The 25,899-nt window shown below is 45.5% G+C and overlaps 1 protein-coding gene across 1 annotated transcript; it reads left to right on the forward strand.

Annotated features, from left to right (window-relative positions):
* The first annotated feature begins 3,702 nt into the window (after window positions 1-3,702).
* LOC120849567 (lysosomal cobalamin transporter ABCD4) lies at window positions 3,703-16,960 on the forward strand. The gene is made up of 3 exons (XM_040221798.2): window positions 3,703-5,341; window positions 9,760-10,081; window positions 13,373-16,960. The coding sequence occupies exons 1-3, from the start codon at window positions 4,171-4,173 to the stop codon at window positions 13,728-13,730; spliced, it is 1,851 nt and encodes a 616-aa protein (XP_040077732.1). The 5' UTR covers window positions 3,703-4,170; the 3' UTR covers window positions 13,731-16,960.
* The last annotated feature ends 8,939 nt before the right edge of the window (window positions 16,961-25,899 follow it).

Raw genomic sequence — 25,899 nt, forward strand, 5'->3', positions numbered from 1 at the left:
TCTTTTCTCGAAACAACCAACGTTATTTGTTCTGAACAACATGGATTCAGGCGTAAGCTCTCTACGACTACGCAACTTACGGAAACGGTTCATTATTTTTCGGAAATTATTAACAAAAGGGGGCAAACAGATGTAATATTTTTAGATTTTTCGAAGGCCTTCGACCGTGTGTCACACCCCAAACTTCTTGTAAAACTATCTAAATTATTACCAAATGGCAAAGTGCTTCGGTGGATTAAAGACTACCTATGCAATAGGAAACAGCTTGTTGAGGTAAAGAAGGAACGATCATCATTACTGCCGGTGCATTCAGGTGTTCCCCAGGGATCCGTGTTAGGCCCTCTCCTTTTCCTCGTTTATATAAACGACGTAGTAAAAGATAACATAAACATAAATTTTCGCCTATTTGCCGATGATCTGGTTATATTTTCTGAAATTAAAAATGGCGCAGATCAAGCTAATCTCAATTTGAGCCTGAAAAAAATCAGTGACTGGTGCCAGACATGATGCAGTTAAACCTTGAAAAATGTGTTTCGATGACAATAACGCGTAAAAAGTCTCCGCTGGTCTTTTCATACAGTTTAAATAACTCTGCTCTGCAACAAGTTTCTTCATTCAAATATCTTGGAGTCACTATATCTTCTGATCTCAGATGGAATGACCACATTGACTCGCTGTGTCAGAAGGCGATGTTCAAACTGTGGTATCTGAAACGTAACTTAAGACACTCTACATCTGCAACAAAATTAATAGCCTACAAATCTCTCATCAGGCCACTTTTAGAATATGCTGACATTATTTGGGATCCACACACATTATCGAACATAAATAAACTCGAAAGAATACAAAAGAGGGCACTAAGATTCATTTACAACAAATACAAAAGATTAGATTCTGTGAGTGCCCTATACAGCATAGCCGGTATCCAGCCCCTCCAAACGCGTAGGAAAATTAACAGACTCACTTTCCTATACACACTGATAAACGATGGGTTTAGAATAGACAGGTCACGCTATGTCACTCTAAAATCTGCGAGAAGCACACGTAGCTACCATGCCTTATCACTTACAGACTATCAATGCCATACCGACTGCTTCAAGTTTTCTTTTTTTCCTAAAACCATTACTGAATGGAATGAGCTGCCTTTTGACATCGTAAACACGACTTCCATCCAATCATTTAAAGCCTCGCTCTTTTCATTATTTAAATAACCTCGAGGCTACTTATTGCTTATTGTTTTGATTTTGTTGTGACTGCCGTCTGTTAGCCAATTTTTCAATGCACTGCTCCTGAAATAGTTTGGCAGCTATATATCCCGAACTAAGTTGTGTTGGTCGTTTGTGTATATAACATCGTTCAATGTCTTGTTCGCTTTCTAGCGTAAATGCTAAAATGTACATGGCAAAGTGTAATGATGCTCACTGTTTCGTTTCATTGTTGTGCAGTATTTCGGTTGTCGGTTTCACGGTATCTGCTCTTTAATATGTTCGTTGCACTGGCCTTGTCCCATATTGTACGTTTCAGTCATTGTTTAGAAGCCCGTCCTACAACGCCCTCCTTGAGAAGGCAGTAGTATCTGTAAATAAATAAATAAATAAATAAAAAAAGAAGAAGAAAAATTATCAATGTTCTGTGCCTATTGCATTGTTTTATTGCTGTGAAAGTGCGGAATACAAGAATTTTAATGATATTCGTAACGGCTCAGAAACAATCTGTTTGGCGCCCCAACTAGTCTAGGTGGGTCTGGGCGCGATTCTGGCAGAGTCGAAAAAACGTGATATCTAAGTTAGTGCGGCGCTCCTACAGATGTCTGCTTAAAGTTTCATCCATGCATATACAGCAGTGCTCATTCAGTGCTACTGACAAAGCGTTGACTTCACGCTATCATCAGCTCTGTATCTGGGCTCCGCTGCATGGGAACTTACTATGGTTGTGCGAATATTCAAAATTTCAAATAGTAGTTTCGAATAATACACTATTCGATATTCGCTTAGAGCAGAACTGCTTAGACACAAAATGCTGATAGAAACGTCAGCATTGGCAGATGGGTGGACGCACCGTTGAGATGAACTTGTGAACCGGGATTAACTGACACCAGAAAAGAGCAAGCATTTGAACTCTGTAGAACGCTACATGTTTTGTTTTCGGAATGGGTGCAGCAAAGGAAGAACTTTAGTTTTTTTTTTTTTTTTTTCTGTATTAGATTTAACATTATCTTAATATGCCTCAAGAAATGTTTCTAAACCATTATTTTATTTAGACAATTTTGTGATCAGTTAAAAGGTTCAATATTATCTCTGATGCTCGTAACGCCCCCCCCCCCCCCCCCCCCCCCAACCCTCCTTTTCGTGCTAGCTGTGATGACTTCGTGATAAAAACATGCTCTCTTTTGAGGTGCATCTTGCACCGGAGGATGGGTATAAGTAAGCTCAACAAAAGAACCTGGCATCGGGCGTCCGCTGGTGCTGTTCCAAGCGCAGCATTTACTGCAAAGAAGCCTTGATTGCCTACAACCAGACTGCTCGTCATAACTACCCCCAGACGACGCTGCGGTTATACTCCGTTTCACCTTCAGTCCGAGCGCAGCGGACGCTAGGAGCCATCTCAGCCAATCCAGCGTTGAGAGAGTGTCGTCAGTGCCGTGTGACCTTCAGCTCCCTGTGGCGCTCTGCGCAACCGGCAGGTCACGCGATTTTCTCCCGGCAGTGGATCGGCTGGGATAGCTCGCGGCGTCCACTGCGCTCGGACTGAAGGTGAAACGGAGTATAGTGTGGCCAAATCCAAGATGAAAGAGGTCGCCTTTGCTTCAAAAGAAAAGCTGCCGCCGATGTCGCCCAAGCCGTGGGGGACCTGAGTGAAGGTGGAAAGTGCCTCGTGAAGAGTAAGAGAGGCTGAAGCGCTGTATTCGGTAACAGCGGGGTTCGGCGTCCCCAGCAAATCCTGTCAGCCTCAAGGAGCTGGTTGATGAGTCACCCAGGACGGCGACTGCGACCAAACAACCAGAGTGCTTCCTCTGCTACGACAATGGACTTGAGACTGAAGCCCGACTGCTCGTGTTCGCTATGAAGCCTTGCCTGAAATTGCTAGCCCAGAGCAGCATGTGGTTTATGGAAGGGAACTTCGAACTCTCTCCCAGGGGATTCCTGCACCTGTACTTCATCCTGGTACCACTAGGAGGGAGCGTTGGGAGCGTTGTCTCCGTTGCTTACGCATTTATGACAAGAAAATCCCAAGAAGCCTACGAAGAGCTTCTCGCGTCCCTCGCTAGAGAATGTGAGTGGCTAGGATTGTCGCCCTCTCCCGACATCGTTATGTGTGAATTCGAAAAAGCGACCATGAACACAGATAACAATAAGCAATGAAAACACTTTTAAGGGGGGGGGGGGGGGGGGGGGGGGTTTGTGTTAAAAAAAAGTTTATACAAATTTTTAAAAAAAGGCTATAACAAAATGTTAGGCTAGGTGGCGCAAGCTGCCGCCTTTTAGAAAGGGTATAGTCATTACTATCCATCCATTCATCCAAAACAAACAAAACAAAGGAACAAAAATCAAAAAGCGCGAACGAAAGAGGTAGTGGCGGTACCTCGTGGTGAGCATTTGTACCTCTCTTTGATTCGTCTTAATTTAATTCAAGAGATGGCGCCACGTAAATGCTAAAATAAACACGATAAAAATTACGTTTCAAATTGCACAAAATGTATTTATTGTAGACTTTAGTTTTTATATAACATTTATGAATAAATTACATAGAATTTGTAACAAGGACATACCTTAAAAGCTTCCACCTCTCTCAGCCATCTAGCTGTAAAGAACTCTGCTTGTGAGAACAACGCCGAAAACGCCTCCTCAACGAAACGAAATGAAAGATGTCATGAACGTCACCATGGCGGCGCGCTTGCTGTCCATTTTACGATCGCCTTATCGTGATTTAAGCACCTTTAGCTTATCGACCTTGTCACGCGAATCCCGCTTATGCCATCTTCGACGTCGCGGACTTCCCTTGACGGAGACTATGAAGCGATCTCAAGTGTCACTTTATTCGACGCCGATATCAACGCGATAGCGTTTCGATTCCAGACCTTCCACCCCCCCAACGGAGTCGGTATGGTGGTTTGATGGTTTCAAAGCGTTCGCGGAACTGTCACTTGAACCCCACTTGACATCGCGTAACATGGCCTCTTCGTCGACTTATCAGTCGCTTACTTCCCTCAACATGAATCCCAATCGCCACACAGAGTCCGACGACAGCACAGAAGAGATGGAACGTCTCGGCTGCGACTGCGTCTTCCTTCGGCGCTTTCGAAGACTTTCGGCCGTCGCACTGTCCCATCCAGCCGCCGTGCTCGTGGTACTAGTCCTTCTAGTCCTTTCGGTAACCTATGAGGTGATCGTGTACCAGGTCGGCCTCACCACGAGCCAGTATTACGTGGTCCTCGCCAAGAAGGACTGGTGGGGTTTCGTCAGCCACACCGCGTTCTGCCTGGGGCTGATCGTCGCCGTCGCCCTCGTCAAAAGCTCCAAGAACTACGTGGCTTGCACGGTGACGGTGCAGTGGCGCCAGCTACTCACGAAGCGCCTCCAGGAACTCTACTTTTCGGGCAGGGTCCAATACAAGGTGAACGTGGTCGAAGGGGCCATCGACAACCCGGACCAGCGGATCACCCAAGACGTGGACAGGCTGTGTCAGAAGCTGAGCGGAATCGTGCCCACCGTCCTCGTATCTCCCTTCACCATCGGCTACTACAGCTACCAGTCGTTCAGCGTCGCCGGAGTCGGGGGACCGCTCGCCGTCTTCATTTACTTCGGGCTCAGCACCATCGTCAACAAGCTCCTCATCGGTCCGGTCGTGCCGAGGGTCTATGAACTCGAGAAGCAGGAGGGACGCTTCCGCTACAAGCACGCTCAGGTCAGGGCCAACTCGGAGTCGGTCGCCTTTCTGGACGGCGAGTACGCGGAGCTGGACAGCACGGAGGGCCTGCTCGCCCGCCTGGTTTCGTCTCAGCAGGCCGTCTACAACAGACAGTTCCCACTGAACCTCTGTGTCTACTTGTCTGACTATGCCGGAAGCATCATAAGCTTCCTGGTCCTTGCGGTGCCCATCTTCAACGGGACCTACGACGACGTGTCTGCGGCAAATCTGGCCGGAATTATCAGCAAGAACACGTTTGTGACCATGTACCTGATGAGCTGCTTCAGCAACTTGGTGGACCTGTCCAATGCCATCACCACAGTGGCCGGCAACACGCACAGGATCTCTGTGCTGATGGAGCGGATGGAGGCCATCATCGAGGAGGAGGCGCTTGGGGATAGGATGAAGGGGCGGAGCCAAGGGTCAGGCGACGGTACGTTCTCTTCTTTGACAGCCTCCAAGTTTCTTTTGACTTGAGATGAGACTCAAATGTGGCCATCGCTTGCTGAACTGACCACGAGAGTGGCTCTTTCGTTAGGGGTCCACTTCTTTAAGATTTACCTCTGCTTTTTTGCTCAGTGGTCGTGTCTATAAGGTGACCTTATGAGCTCAATCTTGAGATTGTATGATCTCAAGATTGAACAGGATGGCTCCCAAAGTCACCACAGAAGTGAGAAAACGGCGCAAAATGATGACGAACTTCTTGCAACCAATCTCAAAATGATTGTAGCATTTTACTTGGAGAGTCAGTGGCAAAAGGACAGAGCCCATGCCGCCCGCTTCTGCCACGGGCTCCCTCAAATTCTCTTAATATGTGGCACTTCCCATTACTGCATTCAGGGCAGGTTAAGGCTGCTTCACACATTTGTGTCGGTAGCATCCCAGCTGCCAAAACGACCGCAACAACAGAAACACCGGGGCTCAGGGTTGTCTCACGAGGCTGCTTCTTGCATTGCTTGCCACATACTGTGTGGCAGTTTTCTTATGTCATTGGCGTTGTTTCGGTCATCCTGATTGCAAGCGAGGCAACTGTTGCTAACATAATGCATATTGAAGTACTAGCGGCACTACCCCACCCGAAAATACTAGTCCTACCGTAATATCCCTAGAGCCCACCAAAGTTGAAAAAATGCTAGTTTTAGAATCTGTAACCTGCGAAACTTGAGATTGCTGGGAGGGGCAATGAACCAAAAACTTGCTGGCTGAGAAGTTCTTCTCAGCCAGCAACGTTTGTTTATTTCCCGTCGTGGCTAAATAGCACCATTTCTGCTGAGGTCATCATTAACCAGAGCCCTGCTATTACTTGAAATCGGCTATCTTTCTTTGTTTTTGAGAAAAATAGCAAATGTTCTAAAGATAGGGGAGGGTTCCTCTCCGTGGGCATCTCTAGGGATATTGACTATAGTGCAGAGGATGCTAGGCGGGCAGGGCCGGGACGGCGGTGACGCCTCAAAGATGCCTAGGAAGTGCACACAGCCGCCCAGCAATCGCACTAATAATGAATAAGGTCTGTTGCGCTTGATGGAAGGCAACGGCTTTATAGTATATTTAGCTTTATAAAATCACTTACGTAACAAGTAAACATTCTTTCGGCTTTCTTCCCCTCACTTAGTACTGATTTTGCAACTATGCATGTTTCCGTAAAAACTTAACATGAGCCTTTGTTGAGACAAAACGACGGGACGGCTGATATGAACTTCTAAAACGAGACTGTCTGTGCCAAAACTATCTGTTCATTATAGCCTGAACTGTCTTTTACTGCAGAATATGTTATATCGACCATTTTCTACGAAAAACCCATCGCCTGACCATTATACATACAAAGTTATGTAAAGCGTATAGGCTGGCAGAAGTCATTATTAAAACACAGACGGGAGTACTCCCGAGGTGCATGCACTTGGGACTGACCGGAGGACACGGACACATTGCGTAAATATTTTATCGCAATGTCTGACAGAGTCGGTTTTCAACCTTGAGCGCACGACACAGCAAATGCTCCGTATGCCTTCCGCAGGGGAAGCGGAACTCTTAATGAAGTTGTCGCTCTCGTCGCGCGAGGTCGTCATCCCAATTTTTTTTCTCTGGCAATGTCTTCTGCCTTTTGGAGCCCTTTTGCGTTCCTTTGTCGAGCGTTTGCCCAACCACCCAAGGTTTGGTGTCTGGAGCGCGTCGTCGACCAGCGTCTTTACCCCATGGATTTCCGCCCGCCACCGTCGTAGAAGTGTAAAGTCATCGCCTGCCACGGCCCTGGCGGTGTCGCAGCGGTGGAGGTGGTAAAGGCCTGTTCTGCGGCAGGTCACTTTTTAGTTGACAGCCCACGAAAGCTTCGTTAGCCAGGAGTCGGGACGCTGCAATGACGACCCAGCTGCCTGAATCGCAACATCCGACAAAGTGACCTTCCAGCTTTCACGAGGTCGTTTGTGACCTCTTGTGGGCCACGTTGGATGCGTGGGTGAAATTAACCGCACCAGTTGGAGACGCTTTTCAGGCTCCCTGCTCGAGGTACCTTAAACGGGCACTTTCACATCAAAAACATATTTTATTTTATTATCTGAAACAATTGAAAATGATGCCGGGACATTACCCTCAAAATTTGAAACGTGGGAATTCAGTATTTCTGAATTTAAAAAAAACAATCTCCAAATGCCGTATTTGAAGTACCCACGCGATCCGCGCCAGTGCAGTGAGTGAAATTTTGCGGTCTCCTGCGACTCGAGTTCCTTTCGGACCTCCGCTCCACGCTGTGAAGCAAAGTGCCATTGCTACCGCGACCCGAAGCAAGGAGGAGGTGAGCAGGCGGGATAGAAGGGTGCCGGCGCGGGAAAAAAACCGGTTTCTTCTCCGACTCGCCGATAATCCTCTGCTCGAGCGCCGCCAAGTTTTCCGAGGGAGGATACAAATCCAGGAAGCGACATCACAGCGAAATCTGATTTTTGGTATTTCAAAAAGAAAGGCCGTAGTGCATTCACAATTGCGTTAAAAAACATGTTTCATGATTGCCGTTATTAAATGTTATAGAAATGTTGCCTACAAAGCTTCTAAATTTTCTGATTTTTGACGTCATCGATCAAAAGAAGCAAAAAGGTGAGCGCGGGAGATATAAACGGCAAAAGTAAAAAGGTGCTCGCGCGCGCAAAGAAATTATTTTTCGCGATGAGGCTTTTTTTGCGTGTCTATGACTACAACTTGCATCGTTTCAGACAATAAAAAAGAATACGACCTTCGGTGTGTCAGTGCCCCTTTAAAGGGACACTGACAGGGTCATTAATGCACGCCAAGGTTTTTATTTGTACATGACATATTTGTACATGGCAATTTGTGGCTCGAAATTTGTTTTCTTTCCGCCCGGAAACCGCCGATCGAAAACTGGCTGGTTTGAGTTGCGCTCGCTCTCTTCTCCGTGGTCACGTGCCGTTTTCTATGGTTTAAGCACAACCATCAAAGAGTAAATCAAAGTCGTGGGTCATCAAAGGCACACGCACAATATCAAAAATAGAAAAGAAATAGGATGCCAATTTTTTGGAGTTTCTAAAAAACTGAAAATACGTTGATTGAAAGAAAAAAAAAGTTGCATAGCCACGTGACTTCCGCCACCCCTCTCCTCCTCTATGTTACTTCTTCCTCCCCAGTAAAGTTTCGGTATTGAGCAGTTGCGTTTTTTTTACTTTATTAAAAATATATGTGAGACTGTAGCAATATATTGATTGGGTAGTCTTCGGACACCATAATGAATCGCCTGGAAAAAATAAAGAATAAATTTTGGGGGGTGTCAGTGTCTTTTTAACCCTTTAAGTGCCCCTTTTTTTTTTTTTCAGACAGTAACCTAAAAGTGCCATTTTTTTTTATTTAGCAGTTTTATTCCTCTACTAATACAGATTAAATTTCAAAAGTTTATTACGCAAATCAGCGGCGGCGAAAAAATAAATGCCTTAACTAAAACGAGTGCTGCCATCTATGATCAGCGCCGCAAACTACTCGGACGAGCTTAGCTCGTCCGTGGAATTGAGGGCTACGGAAAAATCCACTGGACGAGTTGAGCTTGTCCATGGCATTTTTAGCCAAAGAGTGGCCGGCAAGCTCAGGTCGTCCAATTACTTGAAGGGTTAAAAGGTTCGTGCAACGATAATTGGGTGGGAACGTTTTTTGTTTTACGCGAGCTCACTCCAGCGGGACCCAAGTATATTTACGTGCAACGCTGCTGACCAGGAAGCTTCTTTGTCGCTACATAATGTTAATGAGAAAAGTGGCCATCTTCTTTCAGTCTCTCCTTCGCAAAACTTGATGACGAAGTTGTGGGGATTGCATTCTTGTGTGGTGGGAACAGCGGTAAAGGGCATGGGACCAGGACGAAGAAACACACAGACAGCGCCCTGTCTGTGTGTTTCTTCGTCCTGGTCCTACGTCTTTTAACACTGCTCCCACTAAATAATTATGTACCATCTACAAACCCAACAGCTTGCCTTGTTGGGATTGCATTGTCGGTGTTATGGACAATGCAAGTCCCAGGATTTCACCATCAAGTTTTGCGATCCCCGCAGCGACAATATCTAACGGCGGACACAAGCACCGCACACGCGTTTGATTTTGGCTTGGAGCAATCGACATCTCGACGTGTATTCGGGTAGTGACTCGTGCTCAATCGCCGCAACGACGTAAAATCGGCTCCAAATCGCGAGGCCGACCGAGTCCAGGGTAGAACGCTGCTCTTTTTTTCTCTTATTTTTTGTTGCGACTGCCATTGCATGAAAAAAAGAATCTAGCGCGTGTTTTTAGGGTACGAATCTCTGGAAATAATTCTAAGCGGTATTTATTGAAAGTACAGCAGTGGTTGCGTCGCCCCTTTAATTGCAGAGCCGGCGCCGCAGTTTGAGCTGTCCAACGTGTCGTACGGCTCGCCCTACGAGAGCGACGTGCTGGTGGCGGGCCTCAGCCTGAAGGTCACGCCGGACACGAGCCTCTTTGTTACGGGCCAGAGCAACAGTGGCAAGACTTCGCTGCTGCGGATCCTCAAGGGTCTGTGGTCGGTGTCCTCGGGATCGGTGATCCGCAGGCCCAGGGGCAGCCTGTTCCTGCCCCAGGTGCCCTGGTTCGGCACCGGCAGCCTCAGGTCCCAGCTCTACTACCCGTACGACCCGCCCGAGTCCACGCCCGAGCAGGAGGGGGAGATCTGGAGGTAACCTCGCGTCTCTAAGCTGCTGTTAAAGCAGTTTGGTTTTTGTAGGCTGCTTTCTAACCTCTTGACTCAAGAACTGGCCTTTCCCTTCTACGTTACATTACACAAGGAAAGAAAATGGCTTCACTTAAGAAAAGCCGCCATTTTGTTTTAGAAACTTACCTCATCCTTTCCTTTTTTTAGATAAGGAGCAGACGAAGGGCTGCTTCTTTCAGTAAGAAAAGGATGAAAGTATCTGGGGTCTAGATTATTGTACCATTTGGTCTCGGCACCGCTCAACAAATACTCAACGCGGGTATTTTAGCAATTATATTGACATATAAAGTGCTTTAGGAAGCCAAACATCTAAAATTGAGGATGCTGAGCTAGAGGGCACCGATAACACATGTGTTTTAACCGTGCATTATGTGCATCGCGTCCTGGTCTGGCAGTGCCACACGATTTGCTCGCATATTTATTTTTTCGCTCAACGCTACCGTTGACTTGAAGAGACGACGAGATGTGGACATGTCTCCAACAGCTACTTGGTTTTATCGTAAGCTCGAGCAACCCAGATGCTACAAGAACAAACATTTCGTTTTGAATGGCACATTCACTTCACGAGTGCGCATGCATAGAGCTGAAAGCATTCATCATGTTCAACATGAGTCAACAGATTAAACGTCGGCTGAGAGGTTCAATTAAGAGGTTAAACGAGTTAAGAGATCCATGATGAGCCAAGATGTCAACCAGTGAAGAGTTTGCAGAAGAGCTAAAATGAAAAAGATGGTTTTATACTTGTTAAAATCATATCACACACTTTCTTTTTTTTTTTAAGGTTGTTTGGGGCGTGATCGCCATATATAGAGGGCTTTCTTAGATGTATGCAAGCAATGCAAAGTGTTCCCTTCCTTGTTGTCCTTCCTTCTCAGTTAATGCTGAAAGCAGCTTGAGACTCACATTATTTTTTGCCTCGCAAGCTCATTGTGAGGTTGTATTCATCAAGAGACCTTGTTAAGTGCTCCCACACCCTGCTGCTACACGTTTTCTGCATCTTGTTTGCTTGGCCCTGCCACGCTTGCCACCAGCTTACCTGGCACGAGCATGTTCGGTGCCGCCACGCTGGCATTCAGTTGCCTTTTCCACATTCACTTCACCTGCGCTGCGAGAGCGGTTGGGGAACACGGAGTAAAATACACACCTTCGGCGTCGGGAAAGCGTCCAATGCTCGTTACACCGAATGATCTTCCTCAACTCAGCGATGCTTGCGACCGCTCATCCACAGTTGGCGTCAGGTTTGCCTGCAGTATGGTACCTTGCTGGAATGACAGTTTCGTGCGTTTTTTTTCCCTCAATTTCTCCAAAAAGACACGCAGTTAAAGGGAAGATGGGGCACTTCTGCATTTGAGAAAAAAAACAGTTGAATTGCATTCATTTGGTTTTTAGAATAGCAGATATCGCAATTATGTTTCGATGTGACGCGCCGGAGAGCCATAAGAGCAATTTTAAAATAGGGCTCAAGCCCCGCCTCCCTAGCCTTGGGCAGCCAAAAAATCCGTTGATGACGTCACGTACAGTGACTGTCTTTCGCATGTTCTCGCATTTGACAGTACTTGCGCAGCAAATGGTTTGGGTATTCGGGTTCAAGGGGTAAAAATACGCTAGAATTCCCTTCTAACTCATTCTTTTCTAGAACCTCCATAGCGTTCCTTTAAATGAGCAGGGACGTTCGGTAATTTGGCAGACAACGACCAAGTTAAATTTTGGCATTCCTGAACTTACCGTTGATTCTGTGTGCATAATCTAACTGCAAGATCAGACCCCTTAGCAATTTTGCTTCAGGTCAGATGTTCCTTAGAATTCGCCGATGCAAAATAGCGTCAATGCACAGATTGAAATCTCGCTGGTTTGCGCTACGGGGCCCCAAAATCCAACTTTGCACGAGACCGAAATGCACTGCTCAAGCACACCATACCCTCAGCGGACACATTCTTGGCTACATGCACGCAACGCGGACGCTTCTTTCACCGCTGGTGGTGACAGCCATCAAACACACGCTTTGCTTTTTCTTAGTTCGACGTGAGCGCGTTGGTGAAATTAAATAAAAACAGAAAGAATAAACATAGGGACGGACAGAACAACACCTCTACTGCCCCTATTCCTGCACACTGTTTCAGTAATTAATGACGTAAGAAAAATCACAAATAACTCGAGATGTCGCCATCTTGGAAAGGAAAGGAAGCGTCTAAAGTAGCTACGTCTCTTTCTTCGATTTGTAAAGGAACGAGCAAGGAAACCTTACGTTAAAGGAGCCAATATAAGGTAAGGTTGATTCACGATTCGTAAGGGCACCCACTTCTGAAAGGAAAGGCACCGATCTAAGGAAAGGAGGCTTCTTGAATCCGGAATTGAGCATACGGCATCACACAAGGTTGTTACGAAATCATGGTGAAGGCTGATTCACTCATAACTATTGACGACATTATGCCTTAAAGGGCAACTTCGCCTCATTTTTGTTTTCGAAAAAAAACAATGCAGTCCTCTTCAGTTTCACCTAGGAAGACCAGACATCAAATATTATGACCTGGTTCCATCTAAATGTTTATTGAAAGACCCAGCAAATTTGAAACGTGCCAAGTTAACAAAATCGTCCTTCTCTCGCTGGCGAATCTAGGCACAGTCAATGGTACAGTCGAGGCTACAGCGTTGGCATAGCCAACGTTGAGCTAAACATTATCATCACTGCCCGTCGTCGCTTAGAGGATAGCACAACTGCCCGTACCACGTGGTGGCCGTCATAGTCACGTTTTTGGTGGCCCACGGCCAATGTTGTCCGACAGAGCCGAAGTTTTGGTTTCAATTTGTGCTCTTGTTTAAAGTAAGATTTCTCAAAATATATCCCATTTTTTGTGAGCACATAACGTGCCTTCTATTAGTGCTTTTTAAAGTGAGATTACATATAATCCTTAAATTTTTGGGATTGAACATAGTTGCCCTTTAAAACCTGTCAACATATCCAATGACGAGAGAACACACTGGTGTCCTCCATCAGGTAGCTGTAAAACACTTTCTGAATATTTTTTTTTTTTTTTTTATTTTGTGGTTTGAAAGACCTTGTACAGCATTATAAAGGACCTTTCTCGTGATAGCATTTGATCTGGCAAATACAGCAAAACCTTGGCTCTAGTGAAATGCAGCTCCAGGGCCACCTCGTAGATGGCGTGCCAGTGTTGTCGTAAGAGATTGCAAGAACTCAATCCTGAGCAAACGCAAGCTTGCGAGGGGGCCTTCACGGCCAACTTTCCGTCGCAGGCTCTTCGCCCTCGCCGACCTGGACCACCTGCCCAAGCGTGCCGGCGGCCTGGACACGCCCCTCCAGCCGGCGTGGTTCGAGTCACTGTCCCCCGGCGAGCGGCAGCGCCTGAGCTTCCTGCGCGTCCTCTGCCAGCGGCCAAGGCTCGCTCTCCTCGACGAAGCGACGAGCGCCCTGGACGTCGATTCTCAGGTGCGACTCTACGACGAGTGCCGCAAGCTCGGCATCGCCACGACGACGGTCGGCCACCACGCTTGCCTGGAGCCCCTGCACGAACGCACGCTGGAGCTGAAGGGCGCCGGCTGCGGGGGCGCTTGGGTCGTCGGGGAAAAAGGGCAAGTCACCGCAGGATCCTAGACGCGCCGGAACGGAGGAGGCCAAACAGTGAGGGCGAGCCAAAAGGACCGTTCCAGTGGAAAGACTTTGGGGTTCCACACGTGGATCTATTCGGACTGTGCATCGGAGGAACATGGTACCCGAAGAGAAGAGTGCGGAAGTCAGTGGCTCTTGCGAAAACTCACCGCGGGATTTTAGTCATGTCGGAACAGAAGGAGCCGAGTGATGTGGGCAGGCTAAGAGGACCTTTCCAGTTGAAAATGTTTGTTGTTCCTTGTGTGGATCCTTTTGGACTGTGCTTCGGAGTGTAGCAGTGCCTGAAAAGAAGAATTCAGAAGTCAATAGGGCATGTGAAAAGTCACCATGGGACCTTGTACGTGTTGGAACAAAAGAAGCTGACATTGGCGGGCTAACGGGAATTTCTCCAGCTAAGGGGGCACACTCCCTGGGAATGTCAGCTTTTGAACCGCTCACTCAATCTGCGTGATATTTGCAGGTGGTGTTTGTAGGCATATAGAAGGAGATCATGCAAAGTTTCAGCCCTGAGAACCAGTTTTACGAGGTTCTATACCCCCAGAACGAAGTAAAGAGTAGCTTTGCTTGGAATCTGTTCAGTGATCTGTCGTTGAGAACCGGTGTTGATAACCATATGTTCTTCTGCTGGAATTCATACTGGAATACTTCTTAACAGTTGCTATAACAAAATTTTAAAAAAAGAATATGCATTTTCCAAATAAAACAAAAATTTATGAAAACATTTCTTTTATTAAGTTTTGGAAATTACAATTTTTTATAATAAAGGAACTTGAAAATGCAAAATCTAAGTTCATTGTAACCGGCTCCATAAAATTTCGGTAAATAAATCGTAAATATTAAGTCACTAAATAGTTTAATACTGAAACAATAGTTTTATTAAAGTAAAATTTATGCCAAAAAGTGGAACGAAGAAAAACGGATTCAAAGTACTCGAACCCCTACCTTTTCTTTGGCATCGGTGGACCGAAAATAATTTTAAATAACTATGCATTGTAAACACATAAAGCTTTCTGGGAATACTCTCTAGGTGTTGATAGATGTAAATGTGGCAATTTTCAAAATCAATGCTTTTTGCAGAATTTTTTTTTTTCTCGGTAGTGTTCTGCCCTTTAGAATGTTTGTCGTTCCATACGTGGATCTTTTTGAACTATTCTTCAGGGTATAGTGCTGCCTGAAAAGAAGAGTACTGAAGTCAGTGTGACATGAAAAGGTCACCGCGGGATCTTAGACATTTTGTAACGGAAGAAGCCAAATGATGTAGGTGGCCAAAGGGACCGTTCCGGTTGAGGAAGTTTGTGGTTCCACGCATGGGTCTATCTGGACTGTGCTTTGGGGGTAGCGAGGCCTGAAAAAAGAGAGTGAAAGTCAGTGGGGCACGTGAAGAGAGCAGATTAATGGATGAGTTTGTCTGCTTTTTGAGAAGAAAACTGAAGAGGGATTTTTAGCTAGGCTGAAAATTATTCAGTATGTCTGCCTTTAAGAATGGGTCCAAGGCTCTTCTGGAATGTTGTGGCACATCAGGATGACACTCGTCTTTAAAGGAACATGAAGGGTTACTGCCATCAACGTTTTTTATCTGAATATGCAGAAGGATGGACAAGGGACTGAACATGGACATGCACTTCAGAGAGTGTGTCCGCGTTCGGTTCCTGTCAGTAACTGGTATAGTTACGTTTTTCGCCGCTCTTTTGTAGCCAAGGACTTCGAGTTTGAACATGTTGACTCTCTTATCTGAATTGGTCATCTTTGTATACATCCCTGAATCACGCACAAAGCCAAGGTGTCAATGAGGCGAGGAGATGGCAATTCGCTGCCTGACATGTCCCCACATCTTGGAGGAATTCAAAAGACGGCTGGTCCCAAAGTCGATTTTATGGACCTCTGCAAAGCAGTCTGGATGCAGTTTTTGAATCTTTTCTTATATTTCGTGCATTTTAAACTGAATTGCTAAATGTTTGTGAGAGACTGGCGGGGACGTTTTTAATTATTATACTCAAAAAGAGAAACTGATGAAACAAACTTCTCTAATCATTCCGTCCGAGTCAGGTGACCTCAACCCTTCCTGATTGATGTTCACCTCAAACAAGCCGACCAAACGATTACTGACACCAGCGTGTGATGTGATGCAAATGCAGCGACAGCATGTGGTGCAAATGCAGCTGAGAATTCACTGTGATCACACATCTATGTCAAGAATGTTCTTGGCGTGCAAGACTTTCCTTGCGGTGCTTCACTGACGGCTCATGTTTTATTATAGCTTTTTGGATATCGGAATTCAGAGGGCATTATTTTGCGTTGCTGTAAGAAACGTAGCATATTTTTTGCAGGAGAAGTTTAGTAAGTCTTGTGTTCTGTTGACGGCTTTGTGAGCATCAAATATTAATTTATGTTCTAGAAATTGCAATGTCGAGATTTTACTGATCAAGTTTGTACGCAGAGAACTTTTCTATATTTAGGTGCTTGCCAGATCTCAGTGGTACGTCGTCAGATATGCAAAAAATCCCAGCATCAGTCCCTTGCTGAGATGTACTTGATGCTCTTTTAAGGTTTGACAACTTTATACATAGTGCAGGTGTGCAAGCCTATAAATTGGTGGGGGCCCACACAAACAGGTGTAAACCTGCAAAACTGAATCACCCATACCCCTATAAAAATAAAAATAAAAAAGAAAGGCCAATACACCCAAAAATATATTTGTAAGTCATGTCTGGGTTTACATGTACAGGGTTCAGAGGCAGAGCTTTCCAAGTGGTGGTTGTACTTTATAAAAACATATCTTTGCCAGATCGGCCGAACGACTTTCCTACTTTTCGTGAGTACTATTGTCATACGTTTCCGAAGGTGCGTTGAGGCGCAGTGGTTGTACGTCCGAACCAAATGGTAATGCGATGTTTTAGCATTAACGTGTTTAATCCACGATATCTTTTACTAAGTACAAAATATGTTTTTGTATTTGTGGTTCCTTACTCTTTCTGTGACACTACCATGCTGTGCTAGAGACTGAAGCACTGCCGATCGAAGAAGTTTCTATGGCTACCCTAAACAACAAATGCAAGCCTGCAGTCATGCACTTTTTGAACCGTGATGGGTTCTTTTCTTAATACATTGCTCTACCCACTGCAAACAAACTTTGTTGGGGGACCTTACCTTCCATATTGTGGCAATGGCCTTGGTTTACATGTGAAGTGGTAAATAAATTTGCTGTCTTTTTTATATACTGGTGTACTTTGTCCAATTCTAATGGGGAGCCTACTATGGTCATGGATTGGGGTGTATAGCAGGGTCAAAGCTGGGGTGTGCAAACCCACGAGACGCCAACTGTTCCGCTGACTGATGTACTGGTTTTGGCAGGGCTTTCAGAGTAGCTGCCCGCAACGATTTTGGTGCTGTCGAAAGACAAAATATATATGTGCAAACGGGGGATTTTTTTTTTCTTTTTGTTTTTTTTATCAGCATTTGGGGTTTTGTTTTTTAAAGCCGGATCATTGAAAGGATGATGCACAGGGGTAGCGTAGTGAAATTGCATGAATGGCGTAAGGGTGCTTTTGCGTCTCGTATAATTTGATACAAAAATCCTGAATATATATATATATAAATATATATATATTTTTTTCCCCGTATAAAGTGACGATATTAGGAGCGGACTATTTTATCTGTGTTGCACTCTAATTATTGTGCTACAGTGAACTCAAATATTAGCACATCCTAATTAGCTTAACATCATTCTCTTTTAAACAAATTAATTGCAGCGTTTGCAAATTTCAGCTTTGTAAAGCGTGTATGTCAATTTATCAGTAAACGTCCGTCTTTTTTTTAAGTGATTTGATTGCTGCGTTATTTGATCTAAAGTATGTACACTGCTACATTGTCATACATTTCACTACAATGAGTGAAATCTGTGCCAAATCTGCCAGGACGAAAGTAAAATGTCAGGACCGCTACGCTGCTGGGTGGTTACGGTAGGCCTGTGCCAACTTTCGAAAATTCAGCTAACCGACTTGAATAACATATTCGGCAGTGTTGGGTGAAATACATCTAAAAAAGTCTTTAAAACTACAGAGCAACTGAGAGGTGATGTACTTCACTAAAGTAGTAAGTACACTGGGTGCAATGTACTTGGAGCAAATTACTATAAATAGAATGTGCTTTCAAAGTAAAGTACATTTGTCACATTATTTTATGGTGCCCTTTGATTCCCCTATACTGTGATCTTTTAACTGGTATACATTACCCCAGAGTAGTCGAAGGTGCGCCATAATTTTAATGGCGGCGAATATTGGATAAAGTCAAGTGGCCACACGCTAGTTAAAGAGAGAAATGGCGCCAAGTTTAGAAGTCCCTCAGATTTCCGAATTTCGCGCCACTTGCAATGACTTGGAGCACCCAAGAGGGCTAAGCGTACTAGGAGAGAGCAAGACGGCGACCACGTAGCTTCCACAAGCAATCCTCTCCTGAAGGAGTGTGCTCTCCTTAAATGGGAACTCCGCCGATTTTTTGAGCTACATAATCAAAAGGCATCATCCGAATGCGGATGGCTTCCTGAATCCGAAAAGCTATCTCGTTCCCCCAGATTCACTCTAGTTAATTAAATAAGCGATGTTTCGTTCGCTGCCGAAACTGAAACATCGTTCTCCCCAGTTTTCCCCACCATCCAAACGTGACGTCACCAGCGGGCAGCGAGGCGCGCGGCCGGCAATCGGGTTAGGGAGGCTACATACGGGACTTAGGCTCCCTAAATCGGGTATGCTCGCGTCCGTCTTTCTCGCGCCTGACAGCGAGAAAATAGGCGTTCGTGTTATTTGAAGTTGATATTAATATCCAGTTGCATAAAGTATGACATTGGCTTACGCGCTAAAAATTATGAAAAAGTAAAAAAAAAAAAAAAAACATTTTTGCAACTTTTTACGCGCAAGCAGCGGCTCGCTAGTTTCCTGAAATCGCTAACAAATCCGTCTTCCTTTTATCAGGAGCTGGCAGTTACGCTGTAAGGCCGAAGAGTCACGCAATACATCGTTTTTGACAAAATATCCAGCACCATGGAGAATGCTCGGAATGCGGGTACAAGTGCCCCACACGGTCGTGTTACCTGAAGGAACGTGCCATTTGTTTTAGATTTTCTTCAGCAAGGTTACTGTCGCAGACGCAAGCACGCGTAGCTACTTTTGTAGCCATTCTCAGCGTTCGTGCGTGTGGCGCGTACTTTGCTCGCCTTCCAAAGCGGCGAACATGTGCATGTTGGGCTGTGACCTAACACATGTAGACTGGGGTTCTCGTAAACGACGAAATGTGTAGGATGGGATGAACTGCACTCGAGGCCAGATAGCAGGTTACCGTTCATGAAGATCGTGATAAAATGACAATTAAAAGAACTTGAACCACCAAGCCAAACATCAAGGTGCAATGCAAGGCGTATGAAATACGGAAATAGACTATTTATCTTCAAATAAAGAATCTTTGCTCGAAGATACAACAATGCGTAGAGTAGAGCTAAAAAAAAAAAAATGTGTACCTTTTTTTTTAGTAGATTGCAACGCGCTTAAACACTTATCCACCAGTGCACATGGGAAGGAGGCAATTCTATATAAGATGTTTTAAATTATGTTTTGGATTTTCGGCGCTAGATAATATTTCTCCGCAGTAAAACAAAATAGACGTTTTCACCTCTTCTGCGAGATAATAATAGACAATGGCTCTATCTTATATCAGTGGAGCTCAACTAGAGTGCCTTCATGTTCGCTTTGCCGGATATGAAGGCACCCTAAGCTCAACATCTCCTCCATAAGCCTCTGTAAAACCATACATGAATAGGAATATGTCGAAACTTCTGTTTAAACTCAGACTTGAACTTTGTTTAGACGTTTCACTTCTCGTCTTCGACAGATCGGCCGCGTGGGTGGAACTCCGAGTGTAGCCCCAGCTAGGTTCAATGTCAAAAAAAAAAAAAAATATATATATATATATATATATATATATACAATGCTTATGAAAAAAAAAATCCTTGAAGCAATCGTTAACAAGAAATGTGACCGCCAAATATGCACTATAGTGCTAGAATGTGCACTATTTTTCTCGATATTATTAGCGCTCCTCTTTTGGCGGATGTCGTAGTGGTCACAGCCGGCTTGAGTCTGCGTCCAAATTAACTGTGGCTAGTTTAGCTAAACTAAGTTAAAAACCAAAAGGGCAAGCATCATGGAAAAGAAGAGAGGACAGGACAGAGCGCTTAGTCCAACTGTGTGTTCAATGCATTCGCCAAGGAAGTGTATGTCTTCCTCGGGGAATGCGTTAAACACTCAGTTGGAGTAAGCGCTTTGTCCTGACCCCTCTTCTTTTCCTTGGTGTTTGCGCTTTTGATTTTCAACATTGAGTCTGCGTTTGCCGCTCTTGAAGCTGTTCCAGCTACAGAACTATACTCAACTCGCAGCACGCGGCTATAATGTATTCCGAGCATAAGTGAGAATGTTTCATGCGACACTAGTTTTCTCGGCACACAGCTCGCCCAAAAGCACCTTCACGTGGCTGGCCCCCGTTGCCTGCAGGGGGGCGCATTTTTTTCTCCGACAAACACGAGAGTAAACGAGCTTTTCCTGGCACTGTTCCTACGAGTCTACCGCGGAGCACAGATTGCTAGCCGTTGCAAAGGAGCTTTCAACCTTGAAGCTGCGAAAAAATAACCTCGATCGCTGGCACCCAGAAAGCCGCTTCACGGCTGCCCTGGTCGTTCATGCTCCTGCCCGCCGGTGACGAATAGGAAAAAGGGATTTTTCATTGTTGCCAGTAGTGGGTCGCCTCCTGGAACCCTCGCGGCCGGCGTAACTTGAAAATGTATTAACTTCACGGGAAAAAAAAAATATTTTTATAAAATATTTTGCCTATCAGTTGAGAAATGGTGTTTGATGCAGTCTGCCAAATTCTAGCCAAATCGAAGGCTACAAAAAAAGAAAGAAAAAAAAAGAAGAAAACCTGTGACATTAGAGATTGTGGTTTGGAGGTGAAGGGGGAAAAGACAACAAAGAACTTCTCGAAATATTGAAGGGAGTGTCTACATCCACGCGCGGGGATGTAGCCATGTCGGGAGGAGATAAGGCTCCATCCACGCACTACGTCACTTCCGGCGCCCGCGTCACTTTTTTGCGTGGACGGAAAGAGTTCTTTTTCCGTCTTCTCTCCGTCCACGCAGCAATCAACCTACGGTCTTGTCTCCCATTGTTTTGCCTTGTGCTCGGTGGCCATTGCTCCTTGCGTTCCTGCCGTGCGCGGACTGCTGTTCCTGCCTGGTCTTCCCTAATCCCCAAACGGGTTTATCTAAAGTGTTTTTTTTTGTTTTTTTTTTTTTTAATTGTTGTCTTGGTCAAGAAGACTTTGTGTATTCAGACGGTCGCGCTTCTGATATGCCTCCAGTTTTGGTTGCCGGGGATTCGATGGTGAAATACTAGTCCCAGTATTTCACATCGAATAACCGGGTGGCTGTCGAAGTGCGGGCGTTTAGTAACATTAGGATCAAGGCTTTGCTTCTCGAAGTGTCTGACGCCCTGCTCGATTTTGGCACAAACAACACCAGCGTTTGTGCCTGCGCGTACGTTGACAAGTACCGTCGGCTGGCCGCTCAGATCTTGGAACGCAATCCGACGACGCAGATCGCTTTTTCTTCCGAGTTGGGAGAACAGGTTCTTTTCGTTGGAGTGTCAGCGTAGGCAGAGTGCAGTGATCCAGGCGTAGAATGATCGGCACAAAGAAGTGAACTGGCTCCTGCCGCAAGAAGGGCTTCGTGTTCATCGGTGATCTCGTGGATGAGTGGCATCTGTGCATCGGCTACTGTTTTATTTGTCATGAAATAAACTGTTTCTGGAATCTTTTACCCAGTTTTCTCGATTGAATGCTCTCAATAGGTTTGTTATTACTGAGTCTAATGCATGCTTTCCCTTCTCGCACAATCTTTGTGAGATAGCGAGCGTGCGCGCAAGTCAAGAACATACGAAGCGTGTGCTCGCACTTGTCCCCTTCGATGCACATAAGCTCACACTACAACGCCTTAAACGAATTAAGCCAATCACATACACGGCGAAGCCTCGCCGCCTCGCCTCAGCAGCGATGTGCACAAGGGCGAAGGCCCCAGAGGCCGCAGCCGCGCCAAGCCAACCAAGCCCACACCACATGGCTGCAGGCTGCACGCCCGCACGCACGGATGGCACGCACCATGTGGCACGCACGCTGCCCACACGTGTGTGTGTGACTCCTGGACAACATAAATATAAAGACATCTACGGATACTATTTTTATGACGCATGATATTTACTATCGGTGTTAGAAAACAGTGAAACATTGATGAATTGTCTAAGAATTTGTAAAGTCACGTGATATATTAACTTTAAAACAACAATAAAATGTAACCTCTTTATTTTTAGATCCTATATTTACTTGTAAGAAAGCATAATATGTACATAAAAACAAATTATCTCTTTATGTTATAAGTCACGTGACCTTTTGCGTGGATGGAGCCTTATCTCCTCCCGACTTGGCTACGTCCCCGCGCGTGGATGTAGACTCGGCCAATATTGAAACGTTCTCTGTTGTCCTTTCCTTCGACTTGAAAGTTCCTTGTTTTTTTTTTTTCTGCGCCACAGTTTCGGGTGTTACATTATGGATAATTGTCCTCCCCTAAGTAACCTCCTCGCTTGCGCTGACCGAGCGAGAGTTCGCAAAGCTACGGGAAAGGCGGCCCCAGAACAAACGCAGCGACGCGTCGTCTGCTCGCGTTTCTGGCGACAATAGAACATCCCTCCCAGTGTTTCTTCAAAGTTGACAAAGCATCATTTTGTTATACAAACGTAACGAGACCAAATTTAAGGAATGTACTTTGAAGTCGGGACCCGTACTTTCCTCAAAAAGTACCAGTACAAAGAAGAAAAAAAAATCTTTAAAATAAGTAAAGTGCAAGTACGTACTCAGAAAATGTACTTAAAGTACAAGATTTTGAAGCCTACTTGAAGTAGTATTTTAAGTACAATGTACGTAAAGTACTTCCCAACGCTGCTATTAGGTTCAAACTTCGCATCGAACACTCAAGGGTCAGGAGTTTATCTCTTTTTCTCGTTATTTAAACTCTGTTCAGGAGCTATAGTTTGCTCTGTTGAGTGCGTTTCTCCCCGGGCAGTGGTGCACTGCGGGGTGTAGGACGATTGCCCCGCGTGCAGAATCCCCGTCGCAAAAGCCTCGCGTCATTAGCCATACGTTTTGAAAACCCCGTGTTCAATTACCCCGTCCCGTGTTCACCTCGTGCCAAAAGCCCCCCGTGTTCACTGACCCCGTCCCACCCCCTTCGTGCTTCAACAAGTGTTGTCCTATGTATTTAACTGATTCATTGGGGACCTACAAAGGCTATTAGTGAAAGAAACAACAAAATAAGGAGAAAAGAGTCAAAGTACAGGCTAGCTGGTGGAAGTCAACCATTTTGTCGTTTACCCTGAGGCTGGGTTTTTTTTTTTTTTTTTTTTTTTTTTTTTTTTTTAAGAGCAGAAGTAACAGAAAAAACAGACAGGTCTCAAACTCAGCTACCTGCTGAGTTTGAGACCTGTCTGTTTTTTCTGTTACTTCTGCTCTTCAAAAAAAAAAAAAAAAAACAGTCTCAGGGTAAACGACGAAATGGTTAACAAAATAAGGTTCGCTTGAATCACAAAAAAAAAAAAAAAAAAAAAAGTTAGATGACGTACAAGTGGCAAATTGCATAAATCTGCCTAACCAGCGATGCACCTAGGTGGATACAATATGCTTTGGTTCAGAAAGGGAAAAAACGCAGGCGAGCTGGTGAATGACATCCTCAGTAACCCTGAGACGGAGGAACAATAAAAAAACAGATTTCGTTGTTCTGTCCGTTTTTGTTTTTTTCTTTTTCTTCTACGTCTCTGGTTTAATGCTTAGGTTCAATGCTTATTCATAAAAACTGTAACCTTAAATATTTTGCCGGTGACTGATATGTTCTGTTTGTTTTCACTTTTAACGGCAATCCTTACTTGAGTACGGCATGATCGTTACACAAGAGTTATTAGGGAGTTTTAGTAGACCGTGTTTCCCGCTCCGCTAGCCCTCCGCTAGGAAGAAACTGCGCCTGCGCGCCGATTCGCTACCCGGAACTCTACAGCCAAGGCTATCGGCGCGCAGGCGCAGTGGCGGTTTCTTCGTAGCGGAGGCTTAGCGGAGGGGGAAACGCGGTCTACTATACTTTGTTTCAGCTTCCGTCCGAGCGCAGCCAAAGCTACGTATGGCCGGAGCCAATCACACGCCGGCAACAGGTCACGCGATCTCGCCTGCACTTTTGTATCCCTCCGCTGTGCCGCTGGTCATCCGCGCCGCCCACGCTCGCCGAGTATTTCGTCTGCTACGGGTGTATCAACGGTATCGTCTGCTACAGGTTTAAAAAGTGCCCTTTCACGATCTGAAAATTAGTCACAGGGGATGTCAGTACGTAGGCTGGCTGCTGGCATCCGTGTCCGAGCTTTCTACCTTTCTAGCAGTTTGGCATAGTTTCGAGATGTAAGTACACATTGCAAGGTGCCCGATGACCCGGCCGTTGATGTTTCCTTGTAATGTCTGCATATACCAGAACTCGAGGAGCAGTCCTTTCCACCAGCTTCTCGGCGTTCACTGTGATCGGCAGGTAAAGGGGTGCCCTGATCTCGCCGCGTATCAGTGAAGTGTTGTGGCCCGGACGCTTTTCTTGTTTACAATGCATTCGCGGTACGACGCGGCCGGAGTCTCCTGCCGCGTTTGAAAGTAGACATTCATCACGACCGCTCGCACCTGACGCCCAAACGTGCCTTTGCGAAAGTATGCTTTGAAGCGACTTGGTGAGGAGAGCAGCGAAGCACATGATTCGACCATTACGGGAACGAAATCTCGCAGAAGAACCGAGAGCTGCAGCCGTGTTGCCAGCGGATGCACGCGTTTGCACCAAACCACATGCATTTAATATATTAACAAAAACAAAAACTTCAGATATTTAATTTGTTTCGTTGCAAATCATTCTCAGCAGTACAGATCTGGAATGTTGTGCAATTTTTACGCACAAAAGTTTTTTTTATTTTTTTTTTTTTTATTTTGCGGACTACTTCGTGGTGCGTAGGAATGCTCTTCTCGAAGTTGCGAACCGTCCCTCAGCCTTTGGCTGCGCTCGGACAGGAGCTGAAACGAAGTATAAAACTCAAAGCAGAATGTTCCGTCCTCGCGCTGAGGACCCGGCCACCTGACATTGGGGATTGGCGTCATGGGCTTCTGAAACTGAGGCTTTTGAAAGTGGGGCAAAAAGACCGGGGCATCTGCCGCGAGGCTTGACACGGGGCTTTTGACATCGGGTGCTTTCGTTCATCACCCGCTCTGCAGAGGGTGGGGAGGGGGGGGGGGGGGGGGGGGGGGGGCACTTTGAAGTAAACGCCGCGATAGCTCGCTTTGCAGCAGGGCAGAGGGGGGCGTAGGGAAAAATAAGAAGAAGAAAATAAATGGTGCTATGGAGAATTTGGCAGCCTTGAAATGGCGCCGGCTACTCCAAAACTTGAAGGTGATGTAAACTAAGACCTAAAAACGTAATGAATAAAGAAGAAAAGCAATGAGTACGAAGTAAGAAGGGGAAAATAACTTCTTGAGAGCGGGACTCTCGCGAAAGAAGAAAGCTAACTTCACGAATGATGCTGCAACTGTAGCTCTGAGTAAATGTTTCGAAATGTAACTTTGCAAGAACGTATGTCAGCTTATAATGTCTCGCAAACTGCGCGCAACATTTTTTTTTTTTTCTTTCTTAGGGCAGATTTGACGAATTGGTGCGTGCTCGTAATGTCTGGAATAATAAAAGGAAAGCAGCAAAAAGACGACGAACCATGCTTTGTTTAATCCTGTCTTCTTTTTCTTTTTTTTTTTTTTTAGGACGTTTTGAGTGAGAGAATTTCTGATTAACAAAAAGTGAAAAACCCACACACAAAAAAAAAAAAAAAAAAGAAAGCATTCCTTGCGACCGGGTATGGCTGGACGGCACCAAATGTTGGAACTCTCGTTCAGTGACACACGCTGTAGGAGCCCAATCACTGGATCGGGGCCGTCGGAAACGACGTTCCACCCGAGGCGTCGGGAAACACTGGGGGAAAAGAGGGGAGGGGGAATTTCACTT

This window comes from Ixodes scapularis, unplaced genomic scaffold (assembly GCF_016920785.2).
Source record: "Ixodes scapularis isolate PalLabHiFi unplaced genomic scaffold, ASM1692078v2 PGA_scaffold35__2_contigs__length_329733, whole genome shotgun sequence".
Taxonomy (NCBI): Eukaryota; Metazoa; Arthropoda; class Arachnida; order Ixodida; family Ixodidae; genus Ixodes; species Ixodes scapularis.

Excerpts from the sequence above, each read along its gene's own strand:
- LOC120849567 (XM_040221798.2), top strand. The coding sequence starts at position 4,171 with ATGGCCTCTTCGTCGACTTATCAGTCGCTTACTTCCCTCAACATGAAT. Across the intron at positions 5,342-9,759 it reads GAGCCAAGGGTCAGGCGACG|AGCCGGCGCCGCAGTTTGAG; the intron begins GTACGTTCTCTT and ends CTTTAATTGCAG. Across the intron at positions 10,082-13,372 it reads CAGGAGGGGGAGATCTGGAG|GCTCTTCGCCCTCGCCGACC; the intron begins GTAACCTCGCGT and ends TTTCCGTCGCAG.